We start from the raw sequence: 16,386 nt of genomic DNA on the forward strand, positions 1-16,386 counted from the left end.
ATATACTATACCACATACAGAATTCCTCTTCAATAGTTATATACACAGCAAGACTCCTTTTTAAAGAGCATCTATTAAAGGATTAAATTTGTTAACATTTCCTAGCACCAAATAAATAATATGTACGCACTTATTTTTGGATACCAAGGCACAATTAATGTCAAAATGTTTTCCCAATGCTTTTTAAAATTTGCCACCTAGTATATTCAGACATTCAGTTATTCCAAAATAATTTAAAATTTAGTCTCTATGATAACATTTTAATCCTTAATAGTCTTGAGAAAACAGTATTTCACATAAAGTGACCACATACTACGCTATCATTCGGTTCTGCAAGTTAGTGACTTCCCCATCCAAATACCAAAAGTCCATGAATAAGCCTTAAGGTTTCCCTACAAATAGAGAAAACAAACCTTCCAAGTTCATTTCCAAAAAAATCCCTGCTCAGACTTTCTCCATTTAAGAGCAATCATCTACCTTTCCACTGCTGAGAGAGGCTGGTGTTACCCAAGGTAATCTCTGGTGGCTGCTAGGTCATGTTTTCCTGCTTAAGCTCAAGACATCCATGAGGTGTCTGCTACCTGAATATTTTAAACCTGTAGTCATGCAAAGATTGAAAATACAGGAACACTTCTCCCCTAGTATTTCAACCCTACTCAAATAAAAATCCTTGTAAGAATAAGTTTTTTCTTACCAGGATATACATTTTTAAAAAATTGTATATTTTACACTTGTGGCTTGTTTTGCTTTGCTATGAGAAAAGGCTGTTCAGGAACATTTTCTCTGAACAAGGAATGTATTAAGCATTCCAAAACAGTCACATATTTGCTTGGTATGCAAAAATTTATTTCTGAAACAAGTCAATTTTTAAATTAACTCCAGCTTTCTTAAGCTGGGTTTTACTTCCTTTTTAAAAACTCTTAATTATTTTCAAATATATCTATTCTTAATGATTTTGTCTGGCACAAGGAAAAGATTGCTCAACAAGTCTACTCCCTTAACATGTATTCTTTAAAAAGTGTTTTACTGTTCAAATTAAAATTAGTATAAAAAACCCAACTCACTGGCAAAGTAGAAAGAAGGGCTTGTCTCCTTGTTGTATGGTAATTTGGGACATGCTGAATTTAGGAAATAGAAAGGTTAATTAGCCTTTTAAGGTGTGCATTTTCCTAATTTTCTGGAAAGGTTGACATATTTAGTAATTTCTTTTTGTATTCATGCATAGTTCATTTTTCTTATTTTATAAGAGATGACAAGCACTTTAAACATTACTACAAAATTAAGTAAGATGGAGTGAAGCGAAAGACACGTTTCTTCTGTATTGGGCTGTCGAGTTCCACTTGCTCATTTGCTTAAATGAAAGGAATAAAGTCATTATCTAATAAAAAGACCAACATTGCATTCCATTGAACAACTCTAATATAAAAAATATACCAATATAAAACAATATTTACCAAGTTTCATTCAAAAGACTAGTCCAATTTTGCAAATCATTACTAATAGAAATGTCACCTTACATCTTGTTCTGTAAGGTGTTTACTAGGCATCTGGTAATGGATCCAAAAATTGAGAAACATAGTAATATTAATATTAAACAAAAGTATATCATTTCTTATTAAACTGTCTACATAAAGGGGTGTGCGTAGGTGCATAAGTACACTTAGGAACATATGCACCAAAACATTAACAGGAGGTTGTAAGGGAGAAGATTAATAGGTGCACTTTACATATTTTTGCCTACCGTACTTTCGAATTTATCTGCATTAAACTACCAAAAGTAAACCCAAAGAAAAAGATTTTGGATTTAACTCTTCCTGATGGCTTTAGTTAGCAGAGAAAGTTTCATTATTACCAGTTCTAAAAGGGAAAACAAAACAAGATGAATGAAACAGAATCAGATGAATTTTAAGACTAGATGTTAAGGAAACAAAAAGTAACTTATTTGGAGGAAGAGGGCAGACACAATGATGAAAGTGAAATTAAGGTCAAAGAGATGAAGTTTGTGATCCAAGTCTCTCCTAAGATAGCTAGAAAGAATACAAGGTCAACAAACTTAGAATACATTTCTCCTAGTACCTTAAATAAATGTTCAAGGATTTGTTGGCATACTTATAGTAAATATGCCAAGAAATTTAAAAACAATAACCAGCCTTTCATTTTGCAGTCATTTCTATTCTCAAAGGCTTTTGCTATAACCATAATGATTAATAAATGACAAAAAGGTAATATAACAACTGTCATCAACATCTGGGTGCATATTTTTTGTTTGTATTAAAAAAAGATCTAGATAGGATGTAGCTTAAAAAAAATAATCCATACTAAAAATATCTAGTTCCTTTTGGAATATAAAATATAAACTGTTTAAGAGAAATGAGTAAAAAATTAGCATTTCTATGCAAATTTTATCTTACAGTTTAAAACAATATACTTAAAAATCTGTATTCTTTACAGACAAAAGAAAATGTACAAAAATTTGTATAAGTTTAAAGTCTTAAAAATCTGTAAGATCTAAAATAAATCACTGATGAATTAATAAACTTGCTACAGCAGATTAAATTATGGTTTATTGCAGTAAATAACAAAATAATTCATTTCCTGGTGTCCTCTTCAGCCTATGAAGTGTCCAAAAGAGAACCAAAAATAATCATACCGAATCTATGTACAGCTTTGCCTCTAGCCTACCCTCATCAACAGACATCAATAAAACTCAATCTGTGTGAATCATAGGAGAGTAATTTAGATATGGTTGAGCCAACTTTCTCCTGGCATCAAAGAAGTAGCTCTGATGACTAGTTCATTCTAAGTTTCACTGGACATTAGGTCTAGTATTTTGTTTCTTTGCAGTATTTTTCTGTTTACCACACCTGAATGGACTTCACTGTCTGAGACCAACTGCTTTTCAAATGGAAAAATTTGGAAAGTAGTTATAAAACCATTAGTGCCTCAAATACAGTATTTACTGTACTGTACTGGCTGTTTCAAACCAATGAATATCCATTCAAAAGACAAAGCCAGATGCTGGTAGTGAGTGACTACACTGAGGAGGAAGATTCCGCTCAATAGTATTACTACAGTATCTCAACAGGCATGGGCACACAAATAGCTATTCTCTAAAAGCAATGGAAATTTTAGCTCAAAAGTTTCAGATCTTATTCCAAAGGTAGTATGCCAGAAAATGGGAAGAAAGGAATGTTTTTTCCACTTGTTATATCATGATATATTCAGGAATGTATGTATAAACAATTATTATGAACTTTTCACCTAAGACTTTAGCAAACTGGAAAATTGTTGAAATATATCTAAACTGTGTAAAATTTAGTGCGATAAATCAGTGATGGCTTTTCACACATAATTAGTTCTGGTTAAGACAACCCAATGACAGAGGATCATAACTAAAATCAAAACCCAAATTAGTCTGTCAACCTTTCAATTAAATTATGGATGGGTTTCTTGAAAGGTTTTCAAAATGTTGCAAGCACATCATTTAAATTTAAAGAGTATAATCAACAATAAAAGATTTTAAGTGTGGAAAAGTAAGATCTGGCAAGTATTTTATATTAAAAAAAAAAACTCACGTAAAATTTCTATGATTAGTGAACCAGTGGGAAAGGAGCATGCCTCCAAAAAGTAAGAAGAATGGTTGTTGCTGCCTGAGTCCTATTCCTATTAACCTACAAAATGTTATAAACTGTAATCTAAAGTTAAAAAAACTGAAAGTCTTTACATTCTTAGTCATTCAAAAAGTTTAAAGAGGTTTTAAAAAGGTCCATGCAGCTGCATGTAATATTAACTTTATTCTCATAGGGGTTGTTGTCTTTTCAACTGTACAAATAAATTTAAATTTCTCTTTTCCCACTCCAAAACAAACTGAAATCCCAGTGGGAAAACTTAAATGACAGTAAAGGAGTTCTCAGAAAAGTTCAAAACAAAATTCAGATCTCAATAAAACTGGTACTATTAATAATTAAAGGTGCATTTTGAAAAATATGAGACAACTCATTAATTCTATTCTACAAAATATAAGGTGGGAATTTTATTTTAAATTCTCAACATTGAAAATGGTATTATTTTAGTACTTTAGACAGCTGCAAAGTTGACTTGTACAAACTTCCCTGGCCACAAAACTAAGATGGTAATTTTAGCTTCGTAGTCTTATATATATTGTTTAATTTTATATAGAATACTTTTATCATTGCATACTGATTACACTTACAGTATGACTCTGTCTAAAGCAGATCTAGTATTACACAATTTCGACCACTTAAAATACAGCATAATGAAGAAACACAGCAGTATTATAACAAATAGCAATCAAAAATATGCAATGTCAGTGGCCCCCAAGAGTAAAGAGTGAGGGAGAATGTTTTCTTGCTAGAGAGTGCTTTCATTACGGAAAAGCCTTCCTGCATGCCTTAGGAAGAGTATACCAAATGATGTTACTGATGAGGAAGAGAAGCAAGATACCTTTCTCTACAAAAGATGCTTTCTGTTACACACATTATTACATTTTTAGTTAAAGAGAGAAATTTCAAGAACAGAAGCAGAAATGATTTGCCAAGACTTACAGACTAGGTCAGAGAGAAACAGATTCTTCTTTTTTTAAGATTCTTGACCCTCAACGTCATAAAAGGCAGTTATTCTTAAATAGAAGTTTAAAACACATTACGACACACACTGAGAAAAAACAAAAAGTGTTTCCTACCATACATCGCATGTGTCTGCTCATGAGCCCCGTACTGAGTCGCTGAAGAGGACACTAAACCAGGCTGGGCATGTGTTGGTGGTGCCATCATTCTAGCATTACCCTGTATTACAGGACTATAGACATGAGGATGCTGTGTTCAAATAAAAAATTAAGAAAAAGCATTAAAGTTAGTGGATATAAACAAGTAGATTTTAGTTATGTCTTAACTTCATGGTTTGCAGGTTTCCAAAACTTCTCAATTCTAAATACAGAATTTAGAAAATTCTAAATCTGTTTTTGGTTATTTTCTTTGAAACACCTATACTGATCAGCACCTTTCTGTTAAAACGGGCCCCCAAATCCTTACTGTCTACCCCCACCATAGCACATAACACAAAATGTAAGGAAAACCCCTTTATCACACTGAAACTTACTTAAATGGAACAACAGTTAAGAGTTATTAGGTCATATCAGGCTTACTTGAGACTGATAATGCGGCACATGCTGAACAAGAGGCTGATTTGGAAACTGCTGAGGACTGTAGGCGACATATTGTGTGGAATAAGCTGGTGGGGTGGCCACAATTGGTGGGCCTGCTGCTGAGGCTGGGTGCATCATGGTACTCTGATGGTGTTGGTCTTGCCGTTGTTGGGGCATATTTGGTACTGCAGGAAAAAACGATGTAATATTAGAAAATAGCATCTCCTTAGCATAAAATACATGAACTGATCCATAAGGCTCTGCATGATTTGACACTTCTGCCTGTCTCTCAAATGCCACGCTATTCCACACCCACCCCTCTTCCGTCACTATGGGCTGTTTCCTATCATCTATGCTATTCCTTAACCTCAATCCCCAATTCCCTACTGCCAGGTTGGAAAATTTTTACTTGTCCTTGAGGGGTCAGCTTGAAAGCCACATTCTCAGAGAGACACTCTGTGATGACCCAGAGTTGATCAACTCCCTATAATTACAAGACTCTTACAGCACGATGAAACATTTCCCATATTATTTCTCAGATCATCCCTGTTTGATACACTAAATTATGCCATGGCTAGAGAAGGGCATTGGATTTTACTCAAAGAAAAACAAAAATATAACAAAAAAAGTGAAGAGAGACCCAACACTAATCTTAACTCCATCTTTAAAAATTTTCCACCACTAAATTCTTGCTCATTCCCATAGTTTTCACACGCTATCATGTTGCAGGTTTCTAAATAAGAGTTCTTGCCTATAATCTGCCCCATTAAAGCTCTCATTAACAGTTTAGGTCAACTGCCGTCTCTGTAATGTCTTTCCCAGTCCCCCACAAAACAGCAAGCTACCTGCTCTGTGTACCTTTTTCTCACATGTTTATTACAGCACTGACTGTTGCCTGTGATGGGTTTATGGTGCTATGTTAACTAAATCACTCAAGGGAAAAAGCTGGAAACCACCAATTCCACAGGACACCAAGAATGTGTAACTTCATTATGTTCACAAAATCATCAGAACAAATTGCTAAGGTAGAGATAATTTTTTAAAAAACATCTGAAATTTCTGCTAAACATTTGACTGTTGCTGATATGTAGGAAAGCTGGTTGTATATACTTATTATCTGGTTAGAAAAGCAAGCCTGAAAACAGAGGAAACTAGTTAAGAATATTTTTCTGAATTCAATCTTGAGATTCCCTCATATTGAAAAAGCATATCCTTCAAGAAAGAAAAACCATCCCAAACTCAAATATCCAATGAAAGTTTGTCTATTTCTCTTTATATTTATAATCCTCACTTTTGTTTTCCCAAAAGCTAGTCAACTTTATGGATTTCTAAAAGAAAAATTCTAACTATAAAAACAATGAATACAATTGTAAATCTATACACAGACCGACCTGGTTTTATGGTCGTGTCCCACTCCCTACAGTTTGAATCTACCTTCGAAACCACAGTTTAGATCGGCCATACTTTAGCCATTTCCTTTTGTCAATGGTTTTCAACTGGGAACAATTTTGCCTTTCAAGGGGCATTTGGCAATGTCTGGAGACATTTTCGGTTGTCACAGTTACAGAAGGAGAGGACGCTACTAGTATCTAATGGGTAGAGGCCAAGGATGCTAATCAACGTTCTATAATACTCAGATCCCACCTTATTTAACCACCCCCCACCCCCGCCAAGAATATCTGTCCCCAAATGTTCCTGACTTCAGCATATTTTCAAACAAAACCCAATTTTTCTCACAGGATGCAAAAATGAGAACTGCATCATGTACCAAGAAGACAAAGAGGTAGTTTTGTGCAAAAAGATACTACTATCATGAAGGAAAGATATGCCCTATATGATCTATGGCTGGGTTTCAGAAGCAAGTCCTTAATTTCCCCTGTTATTTGATGGAGTAAAGTAGCAGGATATAATGTTAACATAAAGACAGCCAAGAGCCTTCATATACCACACTTCATAAATTTACTTATGAGTAACTACTTAGAAGATACAATGGAAAGATGAACCCAGTTTACATTAACAATAAAAAAAAGAAACTACCTGAGGCAAAAACTGAAAAAAACACTACTGAAGACAGAGAAATAGATTTAAACAAGCAAAAAGGCATAATTTGTTTGTGGATAAGAAGACAAGATAAAGATAACAATCCTACCCTAAGTTAAAGAATATATTTATAAATTTAATGTGGTTCTAATGAAAATGCCAACTGGCAAACTTAATGTAAACATCCAGAAGTTCATACTAACAGAACAACAACAGACCCTCATCGGTCACGGAGATAATAGGAAACCAACTCATTATTTTGAGAATTGCTTTGAAATGATGGGTAGTTTAGTAACCTTTCTTTTACAAGCTGTACCTCATGGTAACCAAATAGCTTAACAAGGTAATAGTTTTTCTTTATAGAAATAGTCTAGTTAACAACTGAAGAAGAGATGATAGAATGAGAATGTCATCGTTATGCAATCCTTAGTGAAATAATGAATCTAGCACTAGACAGTCACTGCCAGTGCTGCTAAAACAAACAGAGAAGAGCTGGTATGAAATGTTATCCTGGATATGTAAGGCAGCCAAGTTACTCCTACTATCCAAGAAAAAAAAAAAAAGGAGATCAGACATTGACTTCTAATAAAACTAAACACACCATCTATGAAACATTCCATGTTAAGTTAAAAAAAAAATACAACCTAAACTTAACAAGTCTTTCTTATTTATATACTATCAGAGACCTACAGGGGATAAAGGATCACTTTAACCAATACCACAGGGATCCAATCTATGAAGTTCAGATGGTGGGAAAGAATGAAGGCCAAACAAATTGGAATTAAATAAGATGTAAAGGGGAAAACCTGAGGGGGAAACTATAAATAAAAAGAGTTAATATTCACAGAGAGATAGTAATCAAATGACGGAGAAGGCAATGGCACCCCACTCCAGTACTCTTGCCTGGAAAATCCCATGGACAGGGGAGACTGGTAGGCTGCAGGCCATGGGGTCGCTAAGAGTTGGACACGACTGAGCGACTTCACTTTCACTTTCATGCATTGGAGAAGGAAATGGCAACCCACTCCAGTGTTCTTGCCTGGAGAATTCCAGGGACGGGGGAGCCTGGTGGGCTGCCATCTCTGGGGGTCACACAGAGTCGGACATGACTGAAGTGACTTAGCAGCTTAGCAGCAGCAATCAAATGAAAAGTGTGGATTTTGGATTGTGGTTCAACAAGCCAACTATTAAGAAAAAAATTTTAAGGCAGTAAGAAAAATGTGCTTAGATATTTGATGGCAAGAAATAATTTATAATTTATTTCAGGACTATGCCAAAGCCTTTGACTGTGTGGATCACAAGAAACTGTGGAAAATTCTGAAAGAGATGGGAATATCAGAGCACCTAACCTGCCTCTTGAGAAATCTGTATGCAGGTCAGTAAGCAATAGTTAGAACTGGACATGGAACAACAGACTGGTTTCAAATAGGAAAAGGAGTACATCAAGGCTGTATATTGTCACCCTGCTTATTTAACTTATATGCAGAGTACATCATGAGAAACGCTGGGCCGGAAGAAACACAAGCTGGAATCAAGACTGCCGGGAGAAATATCAATAACCTCAGATATGCAGGTGACACCACCCTTATGGCAGAAAGTGAAGAGGAGCTAAAAAGCCTCTTGATGAAAGAGAAAGAGGAGAGCGAAAAGTTGGCTTAAAGCTCAACATTCAGAAAACGAAGATCATGGCATCCGGTCCCATCACTTCCTGGGAAATAGATGGGGAAACAGTGTCAGACTTTATTTTTTGGGGCTCCAAAATCACTGCAGATGGTGACTGCAGCCATGAAATTAAAAGATGCTTACTCTTGGAAGGAAAGTTATGACCAACCTAGATAGTATATTCAAAAGCAGAGACATTACTTTGCCGACTAAGGTCCATCTAGTCAAGGCTATGGGTTTCCAGTAGTCATGTATGGATGTGAGAGTTGGACTGTGAAGAAGGCTGAGGGCCAAAGAATTGATGCGTTTGAACTGTGGTGTTGGAGAAGACTCTTGAGAGTCCCTTGGACTCCAAGGAGATCCAACCAGTCCATTCTGAAGGAGATCAACCCTGGGATTTCTTTGGAAGGAATGATGCTAAAGCTGAAGCTCCAGTACTTTGGCCACTTCATGCGAAGAGCTGACTCATTGGAAAAGACTCTGATGCTGGGAGGGATTGGGGGCAGGAGAAGAAGGGGACAGACCGAGGATGAGATGGCTGGATGGCATCACGGACTGGATGGATGTGAGTTTGAGTGAACTCCGGGAGATGGTGATGGACAGGGAGGCCTGGTGTGCTGCGATTCATGGGGTCGCAAAGAGTCGGACACGACTGAGCGACTGAACTGAACTGAATGGTACCTTAACTATGGTTTAAAATAAGAAATAGTCTACAACTCTTTAAAGATACATACAAAAGTACTGATTAATGACATGACAATGGTACCTAGGCTAACAGTGTAAGGGTATAAATGAACAGAACGTGTCTAAATTTTCATAATAAAAATTTACAATATAAAATAACTTTACAAATGGCTTAAACATGAAAAACAAATGCAACTTACAAACCTCACTTGAATCCTAACTGGAACAAATTAACTGTAAAAAATATGTATTTTAACAACAGCCACAGAAATTTGAGGATATTAGGGAACTCCTGGTTAACTCTTTCTGGTATAATAATGGCACTTTCTGGTATAATAATAATAGTTTTTTGTTTTTTGTTTTTTGTTTTTTTTGCATTAGAAAAGGACTTTAATATGGAAGTGAGACAAGACAGGCAGATGTGCAGAGGATAACAAGTTTCTGGGCGCTAAAAACTGGGAAACTTTTGGAGAACTGTAGTGTTTTATGTTTGTTTTTACAAGACTCTTTAAGAATTATAAAATACTTACAAATAAAATAGTGTATCGAGGATATGCTTCAAAACAATCTGAGGGGGGGAGAGGTGTTGTAGGTGAAACAAAACTGACCGTGAGTTTCTAACTGTTAAAGCTGAGTGATGAGTACTTTTACACTGATGTACTATTCAAACTGCTTATATGTATATGTTTGAAATTCTCAACAAAAAGTTTTAAAAGTCAACTGATTTTTTAGTAGTCAACCTGAATATCAAGTTCACATGGAAAAATAACTGAAAGAAAAGTCAAAAACACTTGAGGAAAAAAAAATCAATATTGGGAGTGGATGGGTGGGAAAGTAGTCTATCTAAAGACAAACAATTTAACAGAATGGAAGAGAAAATCCAGATATAGATGTAGCTATACATGGATACTTAATATAGGATAAAAATGGCATTCCGTAGCAGTCTGTTTTCTGATCTTAATGGAATGAAAAAATAAACAGAAATATCAATACATCCTAAATAACCAAATATTTGGAGATTACAAACACATTACTAAGATTTAAAGCCCTTTGGTTAAAGAAATCGTTAAGAAAATATTCTGAATGAAATATGAAAATATAACACATCAAGTTTTAGGGATGCAGCTAAAGCAATGATTACAAATATATAGCTAATGCAACGCAGGGGACATAGGTTTGGTCTCCAGTCAGGGAACAAAGATCCCATATGTCCTGAAGCAACTAAGCCCGTACACAACCACCACTGAGCTGGTACACTCTGACTAGGGAGTCTATAATGAAAGATCCCGCATGAGTAAATGAAGATCCCATGTGCTGCAACTAAGACCCAAGGCAGCCATATAAATTAATAAAATTTCTTAAAAAAAAAAAAAATCAGTAATCATCAAAAAAATGCACATTAAAATTACAATGAGGTAACAGACCCACTAGACAGGCTAAAATTAAAAAAACAAACAATACCAAAGTTGGCAAGGATGTAGAGTAACCATAATGCTCATTCATGGCTGATCAGCTGAAATGTAAAATGACACAACCACTTTGGAAAACAATTTATCAGTTTCTTATTAATTTAAAACTGTACTTACCATACAACTAAACAACTCTAATTCTAGATATTTAACCCAGAGAAATGAAAGCAAATGTTCACACAAACATTAGTTCACAAATGCTCTTAAAAGCTTTATGAAAACAACCAAAGACTGAAAATAATCCAAATACCCATGAACTAGTAATGGGTAAACCAACCAAGGTATAATCATAAAAATGGAATGCTATTCAGCAATAAAAAGGAACAAAATCATGCAGATGATAATATGAAATATTCTCAAATCAGCTAGACACACAAAAACACAATACACGATTCTACTTACTAAAAAATGTCTAGAAAAGGCCAATTTAATATAGTAAGAGAAAGTAGATCAGTGGCTGCCTGGAGTGGGTGGTACTGGAGTAGTTTTCATCAAAAAGTACACTTAAAGACATTTTATTGTATGTAAACTATAGAATAACAAAACTGGTAAAAATTTTGGAGAGCTATTTGGAACAAGATAAACTGGATCCATACCTTATACTGTATATAAGGCAATTTCCATATGAATCAGAATATCCCTGTTTGGGAATTAAGATACCATTATGCCTCGGCCAAAAAAAAAAAGTGTTAAGGAGGGACTTCCCTAGTGGTCCAGCAGTTAAGAATCTACCTTGCAATGCAGGAGACATGGGTTCAATCCCTGGCCTGCAAACCAAGATCCCACAAGCTGCAGGGCAACAAAGAGGCTGCCCACTGCAACTAAGACCCAATACAGCCAAATAAATATACAAATTTTTTTAAAAAAAGGTCTAAGGAAAATCTTGATACAGTAATACATGGTAATTTCTAGGAAATACGACGTCTTCAAACAAAAACCCCCATGGGTGCAGTACGGTACATATAGTGTGCTTCACTTTGCATACGAGGGAAGAAAAGTAAATGTCAACAAAGATGCCAAGACAATTTAATGAGGAAAAAACACTTTTCAAACAGTGGTGTCAGGATGACTGGATATACACAGGCAAGAATGAATGTGGACTCTATCCTTATGCATGCGTGCTTGCTCAGTCGCTTCAGTTGTGCCCAACTCTGTGTAACCCCATGGACTGTAGCCCTCAAGCCTCCTCTGTCCAAGGGATTTTCCAGGCAAGAAAACTGGAGCAGACTGCCATTTCCTTGTCCAGGGGATCTTTGTGACCCAGGGATTAAACCCACATCTCTTATGTCTACCTGCATTGGCAGCTGGATTCTTTACCACTAGTGCCATCTGGAAAATTACCTCAGAATGTATCACTAACCTAAATGTTAAAAATGAACTCTTACTTAGAAGGAATCATGGTAAATCTCTGTGATCTTGAGTCAGGAAATGGTTTCTTAGTATGACACCAAAAGCAGAAGTGACAATCCAAAATACAAATAAACTGAGGTTTCATCACAATTAAAAACTTCTGTGCTGCAAAGCCCACCATCAAGTAAAAAAAAACAAAACCATAAAATGGAGAAAATATCTGTAAATCTTATATCTGATAGAAGATCTATATATAGAATATATAGAAAACTCTTACAGGTCAGTGGTTAAGAGGCAAATAATTTAATTAAAACTAGGTCAAATATCTGAATAAACAATTCTCCAGAGACAGTATGCAAATGGCCAATGAAAAGATGCTCAACATCATCAGTCACTAGGGAAATACTAATCAAAACCATAATGAAGCACTATTTTATAACCACGAGGATTATAACAGACAATAACAAGTGTTGGGTAAGATGTAGAGAAACCGGGACTCTTGTGTACTACTGGCAGGAATAAAAAGTGGTATAGTCACTTTGGAAAACAGTGTGGCACACTGTGAACACAGTAATTCCACTCTGAGAGAAATGAAAACCTAAGTCCACATACAAACTGTACAATGTTCAGCATCACTCATAATAATCAAAAAGTGGAACAATCCAAAGAATCATCAACTAATGGGTAAGTGAAATGTTACTGATATCTATACATCCATAAAAAGAAATGAAGGGTATAGTGATAGATGTTCCAACATGGATGAACCTTGAAAACATGCTAAATGAAAGAAGCCAGTCACAAAAGACTGCATACAATATGATTTCATTCACATGAAATATCCAGAACAGGCAATCTACAGAGAAAAGTATATTAGCATGTACAGGATACGAGTGTGTACATGCATGGCGTGGGAGGAAAATAGTTACTGAAGGATATGGGGTTTCTTTCTGGAGTGATAAAAATGTTTTAAAATTGACTGGTGATGATTGGACAGCTCTGAGAATATCTTAAAAACCACTAAGCTGTATATACTTCAAGGAGATGAATTTTATGGCTTTCGAATTACAGTTGACCCTTGAAAAACACAAGTTTGAACTGTGTGGGTCCACTTACACAGATTTTTTTTCCCACAGTAAATACTACAGCACTAAACCATCCACTGTTGGATGATCTGTAACTATGAACACATAGGACTGACTATATTCAGTTTCTGACTGCACAGAGGGTCAGTACCCTTAACCCCCGAGTTGTTCAAAGGTCAACTATATAAACGAGAGGCCAACAATCCAAATAGAGCCATTTTTGAAAAACAGAACATCTGCAAGGAAACAACTATAAAACTAGATACTCTAAGGATAAACAGAAATTAATTTTAAATCATCAGCTGCTAATGGTGGAAGGGACAATTCTCTTAATGGGATGGAAGTGATGAGGGAAAGTACAAAGTAAGAGACTGGGATGAAAACAAGACTTTTCTAAACAACCTTTTTATGTAATTTTCATTTTGAAAATAAATATTCCACACATAAAAAATAAAATTAAAGCAATAAAAAAATTGTCATTACAAATGTTAACAAGTTCAATCAGGTTAACCTACCTAGGTGTCCAATTGTTTACCTAACTCAGTGACTACAGAAAATGGCATTTTCGAAGTATCATGGGTAGCAATTCCTGACTCTGAAAACTGACACTTAAAAGAATTCTTAGTGAGATACTAAAGAAATCTTAAATTTTATCTTGTAGAGCAACAGTTAGACCACAAATATTCTGAAAACATCTTATACACATTACAGGAAAATGTAAATAAGCCAGGCTCTAAGATGGCCCCCAATGACTCTGGCTCCTGGTTTCCACACCCTTGCATTAATACAGTCCCTTCCACATGTACCAGATTTGCTCCACATAATCAACAGCAAATGACAGAAATGAAGCTAGGTTACTTCAAAGGTTAGACTGTAAAACACACTGTGGCTTCCATTTAGGTTATTTCTCATTATGGGAAAAGCCAGCTGACATTTTCTGACCAGAACTATCCTGCCAACAGCTCTGAATCTGGAAGCAGATCCACCAGCCCCAGGTTAGATAACTCCTGCTCTGGCCAACATCTTTTTGCAACTGCTTAAGAGACTCTAAAGAAGAACCACCTAGTTAAGAGGCTCCTGGATTGCTGACATTCAGAAACCATGTGAAATAAAATATGTTTGCTGTTTTAGGCAGCTAAGCTTTGTGATAATTTGTTAAAATACAGATATTATTAATTCAATAGCAATGAGCATACCCAATGACCAGAAAATGGTTTCTAAACACTATTTCCCAGCAAAGAGAATGAGAGTTGCTTGCAGGATTACTGATCCAGGTCTAGTGTTAGAAGATTAGCCTGAGACATCTTATTCATAGCAGAAACGAAGTTATCAGAGACAAATGAGTAGTACCAAAAGCAGACAGGAGCCAATGTAAAGCGATCATTGATCAAAGATGGGACAATGAGAGAAGAGAAAAAAAAAACTTAATTGAAATACAATGGATATATATAAAATTATACAAGAATATATGATTATATAATATGTATATTAACAATATATAAAAATTTACATGTATTCATAACTTTTCTGTACACACTATTTCAAGATACCTAAACAATCCTGGTTAAAAAGAAGTCCCTTACTGAATGATTCTAGCTAGTAAGTGGAAAAGCAATGCTAGAAATTCAGAAATCACTGTTTTCAAACTCTTAATTAAAGTGCTTTCCAAAGTATGGTCCTGTACCAATAGGATCACTGGGGAATTGTGTTTTTGTTTTTTTAATAAATTGCACTAGAAAAGTAGATTATCAGGCTATGCCCCAAATCTACTGAATTGGAAATTCTGGGGATAGGGCCAAGCAACTTGTGTTTTTTTTTTTTTAAACAAACTCTCCAAGTGATTCTAATGTACACTAGAATTTGAGAACCACAGCCCTAATGAAGAGGCTTCTCAGATGGTGCTAGTGATAAAAAGCCCATCTGCCAATAAAGGAGACCTAAGAACTGCAGGTTTGATCCCTGGGTCAGGAAGATTCCCTGGAGGAGGGCATGGCAACCCACTCCAGTATCCTTGTCTGGAAAATACCATGGACAGAGGAGCCTGGAAGGCTACAGTCCATAGGGTCACAAAGAGTTGGACATGACAGCACAGAGCCCTAATGAAAAGATGCTGTTAAGTACCAATCATCAATAAATAAGATGACAGATTTGACAGAAAATTTTACAAATGGAGAGGGGAGGACCAGGCTATCACCACTTGAGCCTTTAATAAATCTTACCATAATTCCAAGTAGGACCAGATACTGTACCTCTTAAATGATCCAACATAGAGCACACACAAATTACTATCAAGTATTCCTTTTTAAAAAATATAAATTTACTTATTTTAATTGGAGGCTAATTACTTTACAAGATTGTACTGGTTTTGCCATACATCAACATGAATCCGCCAAGGGTGTACACGTGTTCCCCATCCTGAACAACCCCCCACCCCCCTCCCCGTACCATCCTTCTGGGTCATCCCAGTGCACCAGCCCCAAGCATCCTGTATCCTGCATCGAACCTGGACTGGCGACTAGTCTCGCATATGATATTATACATGTTTCAATGCCATTCTCCCAAATCATCCCACCCTCTCCCTCTCCCACAGAGTCCAAAAGACTGTTCTATACATCTGTGTCTCTTTTGCTGTCTCATATACAGGGTTATCGTTACCATCTTTCTAAGTTCCATATATATGCGTTAGTATACTGTATTGGTATTTTTCTTTCTGGCTTACTTCACTCTGTATAATAGGCTCCAGTTTCATACACTTCATTAGAACTGATTCAAATGTATTCTTTTTAATGGCTGAGTAATACTCCATTGTGTATATGTACCACAGCTTTCTTATCCATTCATCTGCTGATGGACAACATCTAGGGTGCTTCCATGTCCTGGTTATTATAAACAGTGCTGCGATGAACACTGGGGTACACGTGTCTCTTTCAATTCT

General features: G+C 35.8%; 1 protein-coding gene across 47 annotated transcripts in view; it reads right to left on the reverse strand.

Annotated features, from left to right (window-relative positions):
* The window catches only part of ATXN2 (ataxin 2), a 99,666-nt gene that overhangs the window by 8,116 nt on the left and 75,164 nt on the right, over window positions 1-16,386 (reverse strand). For 30 of the 47 annotated variants that reach the window (XM_060401201.1, XM_060401198.1, XM_060401197.1 and 27 more), the window contains 2 exons: window positions 5,165-5,349; window positions 4,703-4,835 (listed from right to left, as the gene is read on the reverse strand). In XM_060401201.1, the coding sequence (XP_060257184.1) occupies window positions 4,703-4,835; window positions 5,165-5,349 (318 nt within the window). Of the gene's footprint in view, window positions 1-1,064; window positions 1,119-4,702; window positions 4,836-5,164; window positions 5,350-16,386 lie in introns of all 47 variants that reach the window. The other 17 variants (XM_060401190.1, XM_060401182.1, XM_042234623.2 and 14 more) reach the window with 1 other exon arrangement.

Source organism: Ovis aries, chromosome 17 (assembly GCF_016772045.2).
Source record: "Ovis aries strain OAR_USU_Benz2616 breed Rambouillet chromosome 17, ARS-UI_Ramb_v3.0, whole genome shotgun sequence".
In the NCBI taxonomy this organism is placed as follows: Eukaryota; Metazoa; Chordata; class Mammalia; order Artiodactyla; family Bovidae; genus Ovis; species Ovis aries.